Below are 21,853 nucleotides of genomic sequence, written 5' to 3'. Positions count from 1 at the left end.
TACAGCTCTCCTGGGAAGCCAAGCACAGACACTTTGTGACACTTATTTCCCTGCCATCGAAGAAGTCTTCTATTTAAAAAAAAAAAAAACCCACTTTTTAATAGAATTTTCACACATACACTAAAGTCGAGAGAATTATACACTGAAGCCCACATACCCTTCACCCAGCTTCAATCATTATTCCTATTTCACCAATTTCGTTTCATCTCTCTGGTTCCTCTACCCTTTTTTCTGGTTTTGTTCTTGCTGGAAAGTCTTAAAGCAAATCTCAGGTTTCCCATAATTGTACCTGTAAATATTTCAGTATGAGTCTCTAACAACATAAAGACATTGTAAAGCATAATCATAATACCCTGATTATACCTAGCAAAATTCAAAATTCAGAATATTACAGAGGCCCAGGACCCAGCCGTATCTCAGATGGCCGTGGATAACTGTGGTCTTCTTATATTAGATTTCCTAAGGTCTTTTCAGGACAATCGGAAAAACCTTTTTACTTTGACATAATTTCAAACTCACAGAAGGTTTGTAAGAATAGTACAAAGGATTGCCATAGACTCTTCATCTATATTCCCCAAATGTTAACATTTTACCATGTTGGCTCTATCCTTCTCTCTATATCTATATCTATATATATATTTTTTTCCTGAATCGTTGGTATGTTAAGAAAATGATGTCTCTTTATCCCTAAAAGTTCTCTTAAGTAACTACAGTACAACTATCAAACTCAGGAAGTGAACATTGATATGGTGCTATTATCTCATCTACAGATTTCATTGAGATTTTTCCAGCTTTCCCAGTAATGACCTGTAGGACAAAAGAAAACCCTGGATCATGTCAGTTGTCACATTTCTTTGGCTTTCTGCAGTCTGGAACAGTCCCCAAGTCTTTCTTTGGGTCTTATAACATTGACATCTTTGGAAAGTTCTGGTCAGCTATTTTGTAGCATGCCCCTCAACTCAGGATTATCTGATATCTTCTCATGATTCAATTCAGGCTATGCTTTCTTGGTGGAAAGACCACAGAGTGATGTTTTTTCCTTCCCAGTTCATCATATCAGGAGGCATCTTATGTCGATTTGTCCCATTATTGGTGTTAACTTTGATCGCTTAGTTAATATGGAATCTGCCAGGTTTCTCCACTGTAAAGTTATTATTTTTTCCCTTTGAAATTAGTATCTTGTGAGAAGATACTTTCAGACTATGTATGTTATCTTGTTGTTTCTCAAACTTCTCCTTCCCTAATTTTAGTATTCATTGGTGATTCTTATCTGAATTAATAATTATAAGAGTGGCCAAACGGTGATTTTCTAAGTATATCATTTCTTTTACATTTATTAGTTGAATTTCTACTATAAGGAAGAATTTTCCCTATCTATCTATCTATCTATCATCTATCTATCTATCTATCCATCTATCTATCCATCCACCCCAGTGTGAACGCTTGACTCATTTTTTAGTAGGTTGCAATCCTTTAATTATTTTGATGCTCAAATTCTCCAAGATTTAGCCAGTTAGAGCTCCTCCAAGCTGGTCCTTGTGTCCTTGACATGTCCCCATCATTCTTAATTTTTTTTTAGCATCTTTATTGGCGTATAATTGCTTTACAATGGTGTGTTAGTTTCTGCTGTATAACAAAGTGAATCAGCTATACGTATACATGTATCCCCATATCTCCTCCCTCTTGTGTCTCCCTCCCACCCTCCCTCCCCCATCATTCTTTGATCACTTCTTTACTTTCTGGTGTGACAAGATGTTATAAACTCATCATTTTCCTGCCCCAGCCCTGAAATCTGCCATTTCTCCAAGGAACCCTGAACACACACACACACACACACACACACACACACACACACACACACACCATCCATCTATCTGTCGTCTTCTTCCCTCTCTTTCTTCCTTTTATCCATCTATCTGAAACTGTGATGGGTTTTGTGGTCTTCTTAGGGTAGATTTCCTAATCTACACCACAGGCTTCATTCTAGTCTTCTTCTTTCTCACACAATGAGAAAGCTGGTTCCCATCATTTACCACGTATTTACTTACAGGTTTCATCCTTGAGTGTTCAGAAAGTCGTTTCAGAATTGCTGACCCATACTGCTGTGAGAAGGAAGCCTACTCACTACAGTCAAATACTTGTTTAAATTTTGTTTTGTCTTTAGCCTAAGGACAAAGTCTAAATACTATGTTCAAATTTTACTGGGTTATTTTTTTCTTGGGCAATTAGGTTATTCAGAACTGTTCTGTTGAAATACTGTTTTGTTAATTATGTTTCTGTTTGTATTCCATCTTAGAGTTTTCCCTACCCTTATTGATCTTATTTTCTTTAATTTAAGCGTATGAATCATTAACATGATTCTGCAAACCAGAACTCTGCAAAAAATTACATTCAGAGAAGTTCCCCACCACCTGCATACACACACACTCCACAACCATTCTAACATTTCTACCCATTCCCAGTGCCCTGTAGATAACCAGTCTCAATAGTCTCTTGTGTTTATTTTTGTACAAATAAGTAGATAGATGAATATTTCCTTATTTCCCCTTATTTGCTACACAAAAGATAGAATACTAAGCATGTTATAGACTCTCCTTTGCACTATCAAAAAATATGCTGAGGCATCTATGACTTGTGTTTCGTTCTCTCTTGCATTTTCTTGGCATTTCCTATATATTTCTGACCCCCTGTGACTTAGAAAACTCGTGGAATCCTAAGTTCACTGAGGGGAAACTGTATAACTACACGATTCAGGTGTTGGTTTTGAAAAGTGACCTTTGTCCTCTGCTGGACAAGCATTCTCAACTACAAATCCTACAGGAAGCCCCAAACCCAGCACGGATGGAAAAGACCACACCCAAACCCAAGATGCTTGTACAAGGAAGAGTCGGCCACTCAGCCAGATGTCCTTCCTATGAACAGAGCTGGGTGCCCAGAGACAAAATAACCAGTGACTGGAACAAGAAACTTCATGGATTTTTGTATGTTTATAGACCTAAAACTCAAGCAGACAGTCTTTCTACACAAGGCTGCTACTGCCACTTTAATACAACTTTGCTGGTCTTGCAGACAGCCCAATCCACCTGAGAGAGGTCCCTGGGATGGGGAGGTCTCTGGGATTGTGCTTTCCCAGCAGGTTACAGGATGCACCTGCTCAGAGCTCCAGCCTAGGGGATGCTCAGCACAGCTGGCTTTTTTTTTTTTTTTTTTCCTCAGCTTGAACAAGCTAGATTTAGCAGGAAAGGAGGGGTGGAAGGAGGAAAGAGGAAGGAACAATTCCACATGTGTCCATGTACTTTTCAGGAGTTCTCCTCCCAGGGGCTCATCAGCACTGAAAAAGACAGGAGTGGAATTTATTATTCCAGTTCCTTTGGGGGTTAGCAGGTGGCTCTTGATTGCTGTTATAGACAAACGTGCCTGCATCCAGCTAGGGATGGACCCACAAGCAGAGAACCCGGCAGAGGCAATTTACACAAGCCATATACCACCATCCACCCTACCGTCCCAAGCTTTGTTTGGATTCTGAAGACCTGGCTAATACATTTTTGGGATGTATAAATAATTCATCTCTGATGAGACCTGACCAACTCAGTGGGGACTCTCTGCTCAGATCGCAGAACAATTATCTGTCCAATAGTCTGGCTATGGACAATGAGATGTAGGGAAGCTGCTGCTCAGACCATCTTAGGAAGCAAGTAGAGGCTGGAAAGTGCCCAGACCTCCTCGGATCCTTTGCCACTCCCGTAGGAATTGGTCCTGGATAGCGTAGGAATTGGAGACCTGAAAGCCACTTGTGAATTCTAGACCCAGCCAGAGCCTCATAGAACCTGCAAGGGTCCAGCCACGGATTCTGGTGATTGTGAATCTGGCAGGTCTCCCATCAGCCTGGGTATTCCAGACTTTCTCCCAGCCCTCAGGACCTATCGTGATTCACCACACCACCTATCATGATTCACCACACCAACCTAAATAAGAGAGTGTTCTCTCACAGAAAATGGATGTACTGTCTCCTGTATCAATAATGAAAACCTATAAGCAGCCCCTACCTTGGGGGAGACCCCTTTTCTCTCTAACTGGTGTTCCAGAGGCTGTGGGATATGGCACAAAAAGCACCACATTTAGAGTTAGAGCCTCTGCCACCCTGGGTAATTTAGGTCAATTCACATAGGTGACTCTCAGCCTCCATGGTCTCACCTGTGAAAAAGGGGACATGTTAATAAGGTGATCCCTCTTACAATATTTTGGCAAGCACTGAGTAAAATAACATTGATTAATGATGGTTTCAGGAACTATAAAAAACATTCTTTAAAAACACTCCATGCCCCTCCATGAAGCAAATGATGGCACGCAATCTAGTCCAGCAGAGCAGATGGGGCAATAGCCCCGCTCACACCGAAAACCTACCCCCAGGGATTTATCAAGCACCCACTTTGTGTCCACCTCAGAAAACATGTAGTGTGAGGTCACTGCCCTTCAGAATTACCATACGGTTAGGAAGAAAAGAAAAATGCAGCACTTAGGAAGAGAGAAGTCAGTGTGATGTAGGATAGTCAGAGAAATTTCTGTGGAGGATGTAATGTAAAAACTGCCCTGAAAAGAAGACTAGAGACATGGTTGGACCTAGAGATTGTCATACAGAGTGAAGTAAGTCAGAAAGAAAAAAACAAATATCATATATTAACGCATACATGTGGAATCTAGAAAAATGGTACAGATTAATCGGTTTGGAAGGCAGAAATAGAGACACAGATGTAGAGAACAAACATATGGACACCAAGGGGAGAAAGCGGGGGGTGGGTGGTGGTGGTGGGATGAATCAGGAGATTGGGATTGACATGTATACACTGATATGTATAAAATAGATAAGTAATAAGAACCTGCTGTATAAAAAAAATGAGTAAATAGCATATAAAGATCCTAAAAATAAATATTTGCATAATTGGTCTTATCATAAAAAAAAAAGAAGACTAGGATGCTGAGGAGATGAGAAAGAAAGGGGAAACCACTGCAAATATTTGGTATCCTCTTTTGGCTCAATTGATATAGTATGAATTTGTTGGTATTGTTTTTCAGTTGCAGTATTAATTATTTCTCAGAAGTAGCTTTTTAGTTCACTTAATGGCCATTGTGTTCAAAGATGTCTAAAGATGGCAGGAGAAATTGTCACAGGAATCTGACAGCCTTGAACCCCCTTCTGGATTCTAGAGAAATTTCTGCCACGGGAGCCATGGAAAAGACCAGGGTAGGATTGGGGGGACTCACCAATTTAACGAGCACCTACTAGATGCCAGGCTGCACGGGGCTTCTCATGGTGGCCCCGTGCCCTCGATGGTATTATTGGCATTTACTGATGAGGAAAGTGAAGCCTTAGAGAGAATTCAGAAACGTATCACAGAGCTGGGATTGGAACCCTTTGGAAGCGAATGAAGACTGTGAAAATGAGAATGAATACCTGGCCGGTGCTTTTATTTTGGATTCCACAGGTGTCTCCATGGAAGCCATTCTGAAACTCTTTGGGGAATACTTCTTTAAATCCTGCAAGATGTCTGGCGATGACAGGATGTTATGGACACTGGGAGGAAATCTCACGGAGTTTACTGAAAACCTAGATGCCCTCCAGAATTACCTGGCGCTCTCTTATCAGGTAAGCCTATCTAGGTCTGATCTTGCTGGCCCTGAGAAGAAGCAGGTGACTCTAGCAGTTCTGGGCCATCTCACCGCCTCCCCCAAGAGGGTGCAGTTGCCAGGGGCCTGTGGAATGCTTGGTACGTGGCGTCGGTGGGCTGAGTTCTCTGGGGAAAGAATGGAAAATGAAAACCTGTTGCCCATTTTTATAAACTGGCCGGCAAGAATCAAAGAAGGGCAAGCTGGAGGGGTCGCTTTTGTGATGGGGGAGGGCCTATTCTGATGGCGGCTGGTGGGGGGTTTGACATTAAATCCAGAAGATTGATCACAATGGGAACAAAGGCTGGGAGCCAGTCAGGTTTCAGTGGATTTGCAAAATCTCTCCTCAGGTTTCCTGGCCTGGAAGGAGCTGATAAATAACTTGTGCAGCCAGATTCATTTATTCATGTATTAGAAGGAAAGACTTGACAGGGCCAAGAGCCGGAATCGGAAACCATCCAACTGTGATTAACCCACGAAGTGACTGCCTGAGGTGCTAAACTAATTTCCCTACTGGGATATGTCCTTCTGGAGTTCAGTCCTTGGTTTTCTTGTTTGTAGAGATCATTGGAAATTTAAATGGCCAGACTCCCTTTTATTTTTTAAAAAAGAAAATGCTTCATTGAAAAGGCAAAGTGGCATTTGCACATATCATATTAATAGTTTATTACTTTATATAAAAGTTAATATTTGTTTCTAGGGCCCTTCAGAGTTTGCTACGCTCTTTCTTCACCGTTTCTATATTGAATGCTCATAACTACCCTTGACGGGTAGTCATGAGGAGAAAGTGGGATTATGAATGTGGAAGTGCCTCATGAACCGCAATGTATCCTCATAGGTGTTAAATGGGAAAACAGTTATTTCCTCCAATTTTCAAGTAAGGAATAAGAGGCTTGGAGACTTAATTGACTTCAAGTAGGATGAGTAGTCGGATCTGTCCTGTTGTTATCATGTGAACTACTCAGGAAGAGGGAGTGAAGAGAGCCCTGGCTGTGGGGTCACATGAGCCTATGATGCTGTCTGACCAGCTCTGCAACTTCCTAGCTGTGTGATCTTGGGCAAGTTACTTGCCCTCTCTGGTCTTCAATTTTTTTCACTTATTTGTTTAATAAATATGTATTGAGTACCTACTATGTGCCAAGTACTTTTTAGGCATTGGACACACAGAGAGACAAAAAGGAATGAATAGGAAAAAAAAATTTACTCCATAGTGATGTGTGGATTACAGGAGATAACATGTAGAAATCTCTAGCATTGTAATCAGTCCAGATAAGGCATTCCATGTTTAATAACTTCCTTCCTTTATGTTTTCTTCCTCTCTTTTCTGTATGGCCAGTTTTAAAATTACAATAATTCATATGGCAACTTCCTTTTAAATTTCTTTGCTAAATCACTACAATTACTATGGAAAGAAATACAATTAAGGCCCTTAAGTAATCTTCCATAGTATTTTAAATATCACATCTTTCATTTGAAAATTGGGCTAATATTTTAAGTCACAGTTCTGGAGAAGATATTAATATTTTTTAATTCATTAAATAAAAATATTATGGAATCTCTTTTATGTTCTAGATATTGTTCTCACAATATTATTGTCATTCTTAGGAATAAGATGAAAGGAACCGAGGTTCTGAAGTCCCAAGTCCATTGTTTTTATGCCTACTCCTGCTACCCTTCCTCTGTTAGTCATTCCTTCATATGCTAAAACCAGTGTTAGAGAAGCAATAGACTAGAACTTCTCTGGGGTCAGTAAGGACATTTTGCACATAATGAGATAAATAAAATATATAAATATACTATATACACACACACACACACACACACACACACACAAGCTGAAATAAAATACGTGCAATGATATCTGGTTGTTGTATAGTACTTTCTACTGGACAAAAGGTTATAGATTATCTCTTTAGGCAAAAATACAGTAAGATAAACCTGACTTTTTCTTTATGTCTGTCTCTAGTAATTTGGCAGTACCTGAAGGCTTACATTTCTGGTTTTAACTGTGCCTTTAATCTTGTTATTTTTTAGCTAACTTTCATTTGAGGGCCAATTATGAGACAGATATTGGGCTAACTCATGTATAAACATTGAATTATCCTCTTACCCCTAAGATTAGGTACTCTTATTCTTCCCATTATACAGATGAAAAAACTGAGGTCCAGAAAGGTCAAGTAACTGTCCCAAATTGCCCAGGTTGTGGTGGCTGAGCCAGGACCCAACCCCAAGTGCGTCCATCTCCAAAGACCATGCTCTGGTTGACTTCTCATTATGTTCCCATTGCCCTAGTTCTCCACTTTTATAAAACCCTATTTCAATTTTTAAAAATAAAAGTATAACCTTATTATTTAGAGAGTTGGAGACATTGACCAGAAGGATTAAAAGCACAAACTTTGAGAAGTATGTCTAGGAAGTGGCCTAGGCTAGGGTGAGAAGTGAGGGTGGAAATGGTAGCAAAAGCTTGTGGATTTTAATTTCAGCCCTTTTGTACTCTGTTATTATTATTTTTTTGCTATGTGGGGTTTGGATATAATTTTTTGAAATAACTTAATTTTCTGTTTCATCATATGCTTTTTATATGTGCTGCCTCAAATCTTCTTTAGATTCAGTCAAAATGTAAACACACAAATACATACTTTCTCTTTGTATATGCTTTTGGAAAGATAAATACTTGGCAAAAAACCCTTCATTTTAACTAGCACCCCCTCCCCACCTCCTCCCTACTCCCCCTCCAGCCCCCACTACCACCACCACTTTGGAAGAGAACAAAAATCTCAGAAGAAACACACTTCCTTAATCTCTTCTGTCACTCAGACCAAAAGCTGTGAGCCGGGGTACTGAGCTGCTTACTAATCAAATGGGAGAGAAAATTGTTTCTCTCAGGGATTCCCCCAGGCAAAGTCTTTATCCTTATGTCCTGACACAATCTACCATGAGATGGTACACACTTGATGTCAACATTTATTCCTGGAGAAAGATGATCTCTTCTGATGTATCCTTGATTTTCCAGACATGCAACTTTGCACCACAGATGGCATTATCCTTCCAGAACAAGAGATGAACTTTTCTCCACTTGCCAATTCTTCTGAGCCCCTGATCTTTCAGAGTAAAGATGCTCATGGTCACTTGGTCACAGGCCAAGAATGGCAGCCATCCACTCCTTGGAGTGTAGGTAGAAGCAGCATGGCAAGGCAGAAAGGTTCATTTGGGTGTCAAGATGTTGTTCTATCATGAATTTGGCCTTAACTTCCCTGAGGTTCAGTTTCCTCCTCTTTACAATGGAGCTAATGGCAATGCTTGCTAATGCTTGCCATATAGAGTTGGTTATGTGCTTAGGTATAATATAAAATTCCTGACTTTTAGGGGCCGAAACCATGGTAGATTTTATTTTTATGTGATTGGAGGGGGTTTGGGGATACAGTTCTGCATGATGTAATGAGTAAGTTTCACAAAGCCTCAGAAGCATAATTTAGAGAAATTGTATCCACTGGGAAAAATGTGCTGTGTCTTTTAATTAGGAGATGAATGCACCATCGTTTTGTGTGGAGAGAGGAGCAGATGGGAAGATGCTTCTCCATTACTACTCTGATAGAAGTGGTCTGTGCCACATTGTACCAGGTAGGCGGGTGGCTTAACCAGACCCAGAGCTCTGAGGTCTCCAGAGTAAGGAAGTCTTTCCCCATAAATTCCCTAGGATGAGTAATAGCTGGCTGTGGGTAGGAGGTTAAAGTTCCATCTCTTGTGCAGTCTGACTCTTTGCTATCTTGACCATAACTCCTAAAGTTGAGCCTTAAAATAAGTTTCCAAGTACCAAAAGAAGGAATGATTTTCATTTTTATTTCAGCATTTTCAATATGTGAGTTTTTACATAGTTGTGATAATTCTGCATATTATTTTGTATCTTTTTTTTGTATTCAGCATTATAGAAAAGGGATCCTTTTATGTTTTCACATGGTCTTTAAAACCACCGTCTTCAATGGCTGAATCATATTTCATGTAGTAATTAACTAGTCCCGTATGGTTGAACTTTTAGTTAATACTACTACTCTTTTGCTATTGCAAACAGTGCTGTGATGAACATCTTCATGCATGCTTTCCCCATGTTTTATATTAGAACCCTGGGATAGATCCCTAGAGGAACACTTTTAAAAACATGATCCTTAATGCTTTTACAATTGAATTTTGCTTACATTTTCTCCAGAGTTTGTTTAATGAGTTGACTGCCTTCCTGGAAAAAAACAAATGAATAGATGTTAAACTAGAAATACAAACAGATGGAGAGATATACCATGTTCTTGGATTGGAAGAATCAACATTGTGAAAATGACTATACTACCCAAAGCAGTCTACAGATTCAATGCAATCCCTATCAAACTACCAATGGCATTTTTCACAGAACTAGAACAAAAAATTTCACAATTTGTATGGAAACACAAAAGACCCCGAATAGCCAAAGCAATCTTGAGAAAGAAAAACAGAGCTGGAGGAATCAGGCTCCCTGACTTCAGACTATACTACAAAGCTACAATAATCAAAACAGTATGGTACTGGTACAAAAACAGAAATATAGATCAATGGAACAGGATAGATAGCCCAGAGATAAACCCACGCACATATGGTCACCTTATCTTTGATAAAGGAGGCAAGAATATACAATGTAGAAAAGACAGCCTCTTCAGTAAGTGGTGCTGGGAAAACTGGACAGCTACATGTAAAAGAATGAAATTAGAACACTCCCTAACACCATACACAAAAATAAACTCAAAATGGATTAAAGACCTAAATGGAAGGCCAGACACTATAAAACTCTTAGAGGAAAACATAGGCAGAACACTCTATGACATAAATCACAGCAAGATCCTTTTTGACCCATGTCCTAGAGAAATGGAAATAAAACCAAAAACAAACAAATGGAACCTAATGAAACTTAAAAGCTTTTGCACAACAAAGGAAACCATAAACAAGAAAAAAAGACAACCCTCAGAATGGGAGAAAATATTTGCAAATGAAGCAACTGACAAAGGATTAATCTCCAAAATATACAAGCAGCTCAGGCAGCTCAATGTCAAAAAAACAAACAACCCAATCCAAAAATGGGCAGAAGACCTAAATAGACATTTCTCCAAAGAAGATATACAGATTGCCAACAAAAACATGGAAGGATGCTCAACATCACTAATCATTAGAGAAATGCAAATCAAAACTACAATGAGGTATCACCTCACACCAGTCACAATGGCCATCATCAAAAAATCTAAAACAATAAATGCTGGAGAGGGTGTGGAGAAAAGAGAACCCTCTTGCACTGTTGTTGGGAATGTAAATTGATACAGCCACTATGGAGAACAGTATGGAGGTATATCCCACTACTGGGATATACCCTGAGAAAACATAATTAAAAAGAGGCATGTACTGCAATGTTCATTGCAGCACTATTTACAATAGCCAGGAGATGGAGGCAACCTAAGTGTCCATTGACAGATGAATGGATAAAGAAGATGTGGCACATATATACAATGGAATATTAGCCATAAAAGGAAACGAAATTGAGTTATCTGTAGTGAGGTGGATGGACCTAGAGTCTGTCATACAGAGTGAAGTAAGTCAGAAAGAGAGAAACAAATACCGTATGCTAACACATATATATGGAATCTAAAAAAAAAAAAAAGATTCTAAAGAACCTAGGGGCAGGACAGGAATAAAGACACAGATGTAGAGAATGGACTTGAGGACACAGGGAGGGAGAAGGGTAAGCTGGGACAAAGTGAGAGAGTGGTATTGATGTACATACACTACCAAATGTAAAATAGATAGCTAGTGGGAAGCAGCCACATAGCACAGGGAGACTAGCTCAGTACTTTGTGACCACCTAGAGGGTTGGGATAGGCAGGGTGGGAGGGAGACACAAGAGGGAGGGGATATGGGGATATATGTATACATATAGCTGGTTCACTTTGTTATACAGTAGAAACTAACACAGCATTGTAAAGCAATTATACTCCAATAAAGATGTTAAAAAAAAAAAAGAAATCAGAGTAGCAGGGATATATTTAGTATCCAGTGTGTAACTCTCTGCTTTTAAGTTATTGTTTTTTAATTTATTAATCTGTCATATGCTGCCTGCCTTGATGCAGGGCCTGGGCTTGGTGAACTCTGGAATATTTATCAAAAGTTGTATAACCTGATTATTTTATGATTTTTGCTGACACAACTGCCTTCTGCCATCCCTCACCAATAGGTATCCTTCTGCTGCAGGTATCATTGAGGCTGTGGCCAAAGACTTCTTTGACATTGACGTGACCATGGATATCCTTGACGTAAATCAAGAGGAGAGGACAGGGAAGAAGGAGCATGTTGTGTTTCTGATCGTGCAGAAGTCGCACAGACAGATGAGAAGGGCAAAGCCAAAGGGATCACAAGACACTCAGGACAGCCAGAGAGACCAAGAGGTACCAGTGTGCTGTGTCTTCAGAAAGCACAGTTCCTCCTGGTGGAGTGACTAGTCTTGGAACGATCTATGCAAAGAACTGGACCTTCTAATTGTGGATTTAGGGCAGGGTTTCTCAGTCTCAGCACTGTTGACATTTTGGACCAGATAATCTTTGTTATGAGGGACTGTCCTGTGCATGTTTAGCAGCATCCCTAGCCCACTCACTAGATGCTAGCAGCACCCAGCTCTCCCCCCTCCATCCCAGGTTGTGGCAATCAAAAATGTCTCCAGACATTGCCAAGTATCCCCAGGGTAGAGGTAGGGGACAAAGTCACTATTGGTTGAGAACCACTGGAATAAGTTCATTTGGATAAAAAATTGGGAGGCTTTCTGGGATGGACCTTAGCCTGAAACATTTTTACCTGTAAACAAAAAAATAGCAATGTAAAGTCCTTGAGATTTGGATCTGGTGGCTTATTTTGCAATTCTCATGGTGTAAATTGACTTTTCAAGTCCTGAGTGCCCACTTGTGCAGCTGGGGCCATTTGGGGTCTGGAGTCAACTCATGAGCCTGTGGTTGGCTGCCTCAATTGCAGCTTGCGGTGTGACTGTTATCTGTTGAGGTACCACATCTATTAGGTACATGACTCTCTGTGTCCACAGAGCTCATATGAATATCCAGAGAAGTCTGTGATTCCTGGAGCACACAATGTTTATATCTTAGAGTATTCAAAGCTCACCTCAGAGTCTTTTCACTGCAGAATCTTCAACCACAGGAAGAGAAGTTTCTGTGTGATTTTCCTGCCAGCCTCACCTTGAGATTTTGTAAAAAGTTCTTGCTGCCTTTGGTGGAGAAACAGCATGAGGATTAATTGGATAACAATTTTGGGGCTTATGAAGTCTTGCTAAAGTTGACCTTGTGTGGCCTCACTGTTCCTCTGGCCCCATCACAGAGGAACAGTGTATCCTCGTGCATCTCCTGTCACATGACCAGACCTGAATGCTTCTCTCCCTGCCATTTGCAGGCCCTGGAGGCAGCTTTCTTTAGGATGAAAGAGAAATATTTGAGTGTCTCTGTCCCATGAAAAAGTCCAGCTGGGAAGTTGTGAGAAGCATAGTCATGTTTGGAAAAGGTAAGTGGGCTCTTCTCCCAACCTTGGCTCTCAGAGCAGAATGATTGCTTTGTGCACACAAATGGGCAGAGTCCTCTATAATCAGGATGTCACTGATTTCTTCAGAGCTTGGACTTGGCAGGCATGGTTTTTAACTTTAAAACATCAGACTCTAACTTGTCTTCCTTTGCCCCTTTTATTTGTGTTGGGGGTCACTTGGAGGCGCAGTTTCTCCTTGTAATCAGGGGAAGCCGCTGGAGAGGGGATTGGAATCAACCCCTTTTGGTGACTGTGTTGAAGAGAAGGAGGATGAGTGCTGGCATATTATCAAGAACACTGAGTTTTCCACAGCTCCTCAGGCCTTCGGGACTGGGATGTATTTCTGGCCCGGAAGTCTGTAGATAAGAATCATGGTGTCCAAGAGTGCGAAGGACCCTGGATCGAGAACCAGGATAGTAGATTTCTGGCTCTGTCCCTGGGGAACCTAAGTCCTTCATCTTCCACCTGCAAAATGAAGGTATTAGGTTCTCAAAAGTGCCCCTGTTGGCGCTGAGCTGGTCTCATGATCAGCACCTAAGATCCGAGTCAGAACAAGGGCTCCGGCCCACTGGGAGAAGGGAGTTGGAGACTCCTGGTCATGCCCCATGGGTCGTGATGACATGCGTCTGGGAGAAGGTCTGCGGGGCTCAAAGGACTGAATTTTGAGTCCCTCAAGCCATGGCAAGCGAGTCAAACATGCAATTGACATGCTTTGTCTAGGAGATTTTCATATCAAAAAGGCTCCATTTCGAATCTCTACTCCCTGCCAAATAGGGCTGTTGGTTAAATTTTCACGTGCCACCCAAAACTGTCAGTCTCCAGAGCTCCATGGCAAATGTCCCTGACACCGGCCAGGCGTGCGCGCTGTGCTCCGCGAGCTCATTGTCTGGCTGTCAGCTTTTCAATGCCGGCCCTGTTTTCATGGCGAGACACACTCAATTGGCCCAGGAACTCTTCAGCGGCGGGCAGAAACTTGGCAGGGGGCAGGAGGGCTTCTCAACCTGGTAGCAAGTTTTCTGTTTGTTTTAATTTGGAAGCAGAATTGCCGTGGCCATCTGGAAATGCTGAGGGAGCTTGGAAAGCAGCGGGGACTGCGCTTTGCCCGGGAAGCATATGAGATACTCTCTTGGGTTGGTGGCCTGAGTTGCCCGTGAACGGGATTCTGTTTCTCCATCCAGGGCATCTCAGGGACACCTTTGAACCAATTTATCCCGAGTGGCTCTGGATTGAAGAGAAGACATTCTGCAATGCTCTTCCTTTCCATGTGGTGTTTGATGAATCAGTAAGAGGCCCTTTCCCTCCTGAACTGGGGATAGGCTGGGGAGAGGAGTAAGTCACATAGTCTTTTTTTTTTTTTTAATTAATTAATTTATTTATTTATTTATGTCTGCGTTGGGTCTTCGTTGCTGTGTGCGGGCTTCTCATTGCGGTGGCTTCTCTTGTTGTGGAGCACGGGCTCTAGGCGCACGGGCTTCAGTAGTTGTGGCACGTGGGCTTCAGTAACTGTGGCTCGAAGGCCTTAGAGCGCAGGCTCAGTAGTTGCGGCGCACGGGTTTAGTTGCTCCGCGGCATGTGGGGTCTTCCCGGACCAGGGCACGAATCTGTGTCTCCTGCATTGGCAGGTGGATTCTTAACCACTGCGCCACCAGTCATATAGTCTTTTATGGCTGGGGGGGACTTTCAAGTCCCTGAGGAGTACCTAGGGTTTGGGAGGCTAGGATTTAGCTTGGCAGGACCACTGCCTTCCTTTTCATTGTAGCATCCTCCAGAAACCAGAATGCAGCATCTTCTTGATAGGCACAGAAGGGAGCAGTGCCCAGGGGTTTGAACTAGTGAGTGCAAGAGCAAGTTTGCCATTAAAGAAAAAGGAAATGACACTGAAATCACTATACCAAGAGACAAAAGAACACAGTAGCAAAGGCAGGGTGGGATTCTAAATGTGACCACTCCCCATCCTTGTGGCTACCATGGCTGGCTCAATTCCACCAAGCTTCTCTTTCTGCATCTTGAAGGTAGAGGAGAGGCCTGTGCCCACTCACGCCACTGTTCTGTGGGAGGTGTGACGGATGGTGACCATTTAAGTGTGGTCATTATCAATTTCCTTGGATAAAACTGATGGATAAAATTGATTGATAAAGTTGAATTGATTATGAACTCATTCAAAGGGCAATTAGGCAAAATAAATTGGTCCAAAAATTATCAGTTAAAATGCCTTCAGCCATTTTGATTTCCTCTGATATTTATGTGAATGCACAGACATGTCAAATCATCACCTACCAGTGGATGCTGGATACAGATTCTCTAATGTTTACTCACTTGAGGGTCATCTCTGATTGCAGAGAATTTATGATCTAACTAAGGAAATCAAACACCCCTTTATGAAACAACCAGGGAATTATAAAGCTATGTACTGTGGCTTTTCCCCAATGCCATGAGGATATTATTATTATTACTACTATTAACATTTAAAATTCTGATCTACTTAAACACTCCCTTTCTTTTTAAGTTTTGGGCGTAGAAACCAAAAATTTAATGACACTTATTCCAGAAGACTAGGTTGATTTCTGCAACCTGACAGAGTGAAGTTAATTTAAATATTTCTGGATAACCTGGGCTGGCATTGGACTTTTTATGTAAAGGATGCTCATTTTGTTTTTTCCTTCTGTGTGTTCCCTGGAGATGGCAGTGAAAGTTGTCTCCCCACCTCCATGATGGGTTCCTTCACCCAGACCTGAGCGTCAGATCCAAGCTACAGTTTTTTCTAGTTTCTTTATTAGTTAATTCCAAAGAAAGAAAGAGACAGAGACAGACACAGAGACAAAGACAGAGAGGACTGAAGTAAGGGAAGAAATATTATCCCCATTGAGAGCTTTAACCTCTGTTTCTTGTTAGTCAGAGAAATGCTGTGCTTTCAGGCACTCTCATGCGATTATTCTTTGCTCTTTCAGAGATTAGCTGCAGATTTGCTTTTTAAAATAATATTTATTGCTTCCATGGTATTTATTCCATTACTGGCCCTTTTCCCCCTAGCAAGTCACAAATCGTGGGTGGATGCTATTTCTAGGGGAAAGTTTACGTGCAGGTTGCTGTCTCTTCCGTAGTCTCATGTGTGTCCTCTGTGGATAGCTGCGGGTCAAACAAGCTGGAGTGAACATTCAGAAGTACGTCCCAGGACTCCAAACCCAGAAGATTCGATTAGATAAGTACTTCTCCATCGTCCATCCCCAGGTTACCTTCAACCTTTTCAGCATCTGCAAATTTATCAACAATTTGTCCTGAAGACGCAAAGGGAGATGATGCCTGCAAAGCCTGATGCCTGAGAAGTCAGCCCACCCTCAAACTCCGAGGTAGTAACTCCTTCCTCCCCGTTGCTTTCTGCTCTGGGAGACTGGACAAAAAGGGAAGAAGCAGTTTTCTAATTGCCTCAAAAAAGTTGGATAAAAATTGGGGGACTACATTGAGAGCAGTATATTTTTTTCCCATTTGGCTTAATCTATAGCTAACAATATATTTTATTTCTTCAACCATGTCTAGTTTAGACATGAACTCTAATTATATTTATATATAATTATAAAATTCTGGTCTCTGTTACCAAAAGTTTTAGAATGCAGTCAGTATTATTTGTACTCTTGAAATGGTCTGTCCTTTATACAGCAACGTGATCATCTGACCTACTGTTAATAGGGCACATGTTTTGTTTTTGGTTTTGTTTCAATTGTGGTAAACTTTACATAACATAAAGTTTACCATTCTAACCATTTTTGAGTGTACAGTTCAGTAGTGGCAAGTACCTTCACAGTGTTGTGTAATCATCACCACCATCCATCTCCAGAACTTTATCATCTTGCAAAACTGAAACTCCATTAAATACCAACTCCTTGTTTTCCCCTCCCCCTGCCCCTGGCAACTACCACTCTACTTTCTGTCTCTATGAATTTGACTAATTTATGTACCTCATATAAGTGGAATCATACAGTATTTGTCCTTTTGTGACTGTCTTTTTTTCACTTAGCATGATGTCTTCAAGGTTCATGCTTGTTGTAGCATATGTCAGCATTTTCTTCCTTTTTAAGGCTGAATTATTATTATATTATTCCCGCATGTATAGACTACATTTCACTTAACAATTCATCTGTCAGTGGGTAGTTGCGTTGCTTCCACTTTCTGAATAATGAATAATGCTGCTATGAACATGGGTGTATAAATGTTTTGAGTCCCTACTTTCAATTCCTTTTAGTGTATATCCAAAAGTGGAATTGCTGGTTCATTAGGTAATTCTATTTTTAATTTATTGAGGAACTGCCATACTGTTTTCCATAGCTGCTGCACCATTTTATATTCCCATTAGTAGTTCACAAAAATTCCAATTTCGCCACATCCTCATGGACACTTGTTATCCTCTGTTACTGTTTTTTGTTTTTGTTTTGATAATAGGTATTCTAATGGGTATGAAGTGGTATCTCACTGTGGGTTTTTTTTTTTTTTAAACTTTGTTCTCATAGAATTTTTTTTTTAAATTAATTAATTTATTTATTTTTGGCTGCATTGGGTCTTCGTTTCTGCGCGAGGGCTTTCTCCAGTTGCGGAGAACGGGGGCCACTCTTCATCGTGGTGCGCGGGCCTCTCACTGTCGCGGCCTCTCCCGTTGCGGAGCACGGGCTCCAGACGCGCAGGCTCAGTAGCTGTGGCTCACGGGCTTAGTTGCTCCGTGGCATGTGGGATCTTCCCGGACCAGGGCTCGAACCCGTGTCCCCTGCATTGGCAGGCAGATTCTCAACCACTGCGCCACCAGGGAAGCCCCTCACTGTGGTTTTAATTTGCATTTCCCTAATGATGTGACGCTGAGCATTTTTCATGTGCTTATTGGCCATTTGTATATCTTCTTTGGAGAAATGTCTATTTGAATTATTTGCCCATTTTTAAATCAGGTTGTTTGGTGTTTTATTGTTGTGTTATAGGAGTTCTTCAGATATTCTGGATATTAACACCTTATGATTTGCAAATATTTTCTCCCACCCTGTGGGTTGCCTTTTCACTCTGTTGATTGTGTCGTTTGATGCACAGAAGCTTTTAATTTTGACGTTGTCCACTTTACCTATTTTTCCTTTTGTTGCCTGTGGTTTTGGTGTCACACCCCAGAAATCACTGCCAAATCCAACGTCATGAAGCTTTTCTCCTACGTTTTCTTCTAAGAGCTTTATAGTTTTGGCTCTTACATTTGGTCTTTAATCCATTTTGAGTTAATTTTTTATATGATATAAGGGGGCACATATTTTGAGCTTTCTATTGGACTGACTATTAGGTATTCTAGGCATAAACACAGGCAGAGCCATGGAGACATTGGAGAGGAAGATGAAATGTTCTGGGAACCCTGAGTGAGTTGTACAGGGAGTGATGGGAGAGGAGGCTGGTGAGATGAGGACTTGAGCTCTATCATGTCATTGGAAATACTTTTGTCTACTGTGATCAGATTTGAGATTTAGAATGATCACGCTGGAGCCCTGTGAAGGATGGACCAGAGCGTTGAGAAGATGGAGTCTGGGAGGCCAGGGGAGACTGTTCCTGGAGAGCAGGTGAGAAGCTTTGAGTGCTGAATGCAGTCAGGCAGTGGCTCTGGGGTGGTGATGCGGGAACAGATTTAAGGCAGAAATTGGTGACTGGATGTAGAGGTTGAAAAAGAGAGACTATTTGGGTAATTATTAATTTTCTTGCTTAGGTAACTGGGTCATAAAGGTGTGATTAACTAAGAGAAGACATGATGTAAATACCTTGAGGGCAGCTTTGTCAGTTTGAGTTGCTGCTGTACCCCCTTCCACGCCTAAAACAGTGTGACTGGCTCATGGTAGAAACTAAAAATGTCTGTAATAAAAGAATTAAGTTGCGAGGCAGACATAGAGACACTGATGTAGAGAACAAACGTATGGACACCAAGGGGGGAAAGTGGTGGGGTGGTGGTGGTGGGATGAATTGGGAGATTGGGATTGATGTATATACACTAATATGTATAAAATAGATAATAAGAACCTGCTGTATAAAAATAATAACAATAAAATTAAAATAAAAAACAAAATAAAAACAAAATAAGAATTAAAAAAGAGAAGATTTACAGTGGGGATTGAAGGCAAGTTCAGTTGTAGACATCCATGTATAAATACCTAATAGATAATACAATAATTAAAAAAACAATCATTGCTGGGAGTGTAAATTGTCACAGTTTAGAGGGCAATTTGGCAATATGTATCAAAAATCTTAAACATGAGCATATTTTTGTCTAAGAATATATCCTTTAACAAAATAGCTACAATTATGCACAATGATGTACCTCAAGCTTGTTCATTGCAATGTTGTTTGTGGAATGATAAAATAGACATAATATAATCAATGTTAGCTTATTGCTTAAGTAAAATACAGTATAATCAATGTACCCAGCAAAAGATAATACCTATCCATATTTAATGCTATGGAAGAATACCTATTACATAATTTAGGTGAAAAATTAAGGTTACAAAAAGATGGCTGAAAATCCCATTTTTTGGTAGTGAAAAGATATACCCTCAAATATTAACTGTAATTATCTGTGATGTGATTATGGGTGATTTTTATTATTTTCTCCCACTTTTTTCTTTTTTTTTTTTAATTAAAAAAATTTTTGGCTGTGTTGGGTCTTCGTTGCTGCGCACGGGCTTTCTCTAGTTGTGGCAAGCGGGGACTGCTCTTTGTTGTGGCATGTGGGCTTCTCATTGCGGTGGCTTCTCTTGTTGTGGAGCTCCGGCTCTAGGTGCGCGGGCTTCACTAGTTGCAGCATGTGGGCTCAGTAGTTGTGGCTCGCGGGCTCTAGAGCGCAGGCTCAGTAGTTGTGGCACAAGGGCTTAGTTGCTCCGTGGCATGTGGGATCTTCCCGCACCAGGGATCGAACCCATGTCCCCTGCATTGGCAGGCAGATTCTTAACCACTGCGCCACCAGGGAAGTCCCCCACTTTTTTCCTTTTCTGCGGTGAATGTCTACTGCTTTCATAATAAGATAATAAACATCTATTGTTAAAAATAATAGGCATCCTGAGTCCAGGAAGCAAGGTTTCTCTGTAAATTCAGATTCTCTGTCAGCCTGGTGGAGGATGTAGTTGGGGAATGCGAAAGGAGAACACCAGCATCTAAAGAATGAGTGAAAGTCTTAAAGGAGAAATGAAAAGAGGTGGGGGAGATCTGAGTGAAAGCAGCGTCAGGAAAGTCCTAGGAAGTGAGATTCCAGGAAGGAGGGTTTGCTTAACACCCTCAAATAGCAGAAGGGCTGAGTGAGGAAAAGACTATAGACTTGTGCTGGGGGAGGTCGCTTGGAGGCCGTGAACGGGAGTCAGCTTAAGGTCAAAAAAGCAGTGTGGAGAGAACCATTGTGGAGAGATGGGGAGAGAAGTGCGTGGAGACAGAAAGTACAGATAACTTTCATGATATTCAGCTAAAAGGGAAGGAGAACTGTGCCGTGGAGAGAGGGACGTGTTCTGAGTGGTGGTCTGGTGCGCTGCGTCATCGCCTGCAGGTGACATGCTGCATTGTCCCGTTTCTCTCCGTGGGGGGAGGCCAGGTGATCTGGATGGAGTCCACGTGGTGCATGATATACGTGTGCTCCCCTAAGCTCCGCAGCCTGCATGAGCTGGAGGAGCGCCAGATGCACCTTTCCGCCATCGCCCCCCATGATACCACCAGGGACCTCATCCTCCTGAACCAGCGGCGCCTGGAGGAGATTGAGCTGTCCAACCAGCTGGAGAGGAAGGAGGAGGAGCTGCGGGTCCTCTCCAAGCACTTGGCCATCGAAAAGAAGAAAACGGAGACCTTGCTGTACGCCATGGTGCCTGAGTACGTGGCCAGCCAGCTGAAGGAAGGCAGAAAGGTCGCCTCAGGTGAGGAGTGCCCTTCCCTTCACAGTGCGTCTCGGTGGTTAGGGGCGCCGGCTCTGAAACCAGACAGATCTGGGTTTGGCTTCTGGCAAGCAACATGGTCTTGGTCTAATTACTTAAGCTGCATAGCCTAGTTTTCTCTTCTCTGCATTGAGAATAATAAAAATAATGCAGTGACCATTGATAGGTGTTCTTCACTACAACTGAAAATGATACACTCACACATTAAATAAATCATGGGTTGCCCCTAAGGACCGTTCTGGGAGAACAAGGTGTTTCTGGAGGACGAATGCCATATTTACTCCAAACTCACTTTCCATTTGTCACCGGCGAGTGTTCATTCACCAGACAAGCATGGGAACCTGCCAGGGTGCTGTCCCGGGTCCTGGGGACCCAAAGAAGTTCATAGTCTTGTGTGTTTTGACAGATACATACAGAATACATTCATGGCGGTGAGGTGACCGAAACAAAGGAAATTTATGTGCATTAAGGAGAAATTATTGTGCCAGCACCTCTATTAGACATTATATGTATGCTTTCTCATTTAATTTTCTGAACATTTCTGTGAGGGAGGTGTTATTAGCCATAACAGCTAAGAAAATTCACTCCAGTTTATGAGTAAAAGAGCTGGAAATCAGTCAGAAGTCCATTTAACTCCAAAATTCATACGTTTTCCACCACATAAGTTACTGTGGAAACATAGATAACATGGA

General features: G+C 41.5%; 1 protein-coding gene across 1 annotated transcript in view; it reads left to right on the top strand.

Annotated features, from left to right (window-relative positions):
- LOC133076382 (guanylate cyclase soluble subunit beta-2-like) overlaps nt 1–21,853 on the top strand; it is a 41,430-nt gene that overhangs the window by 7,241 nt on the left and 12,336 nt on the right. Inside the window, 10 exon segments of the mRNA XM_061170922.1 lie at nt 5,484–5,644; nt 9,186–9,285; nt 11,923–12,116; nt 13,123–13,168; nt 13,171–13,230; nt 14,427–14,530; nt 16,375–16,513; nt 16,516–16,559; nt 16,562–16,595; nt 20,823–21,143. Coding sequence (XP_061026905.1) covers nt 5,484–5,644; nt 9,186–9,285; nt 11,923–12,116; nt 13,123–13,168; nt 13,171–13,230; nt 14,427–14,530; nt 16,375–16,513; nt 16,516–16,559; nt 16,562–16,595; nt 20,823–21,143 — 1,203 coding nt within the window.

Source organism: Eubalaena glacialis, chromosome 16, assembly GCF_028564815.1.
Source record: "Eubalaena glacialis isolate mEubGla1 chromosome 16, mEubGla1.1.hap2.+ XY, whole genome shotgun sequence".
In the NCBI taxonomy this organism is placed as follows: Eukaryota; Metazoa; Chordata; class Mammalia; order Artiodactyla; family Balaenidae; genus Eubalaena; species Eubalaena glacialis.
The sequence above is the reverse complement of the archived record's forward strand: the minus strand, read 5'-3'. Positions and strand labels throughout refer to the sequence as shown.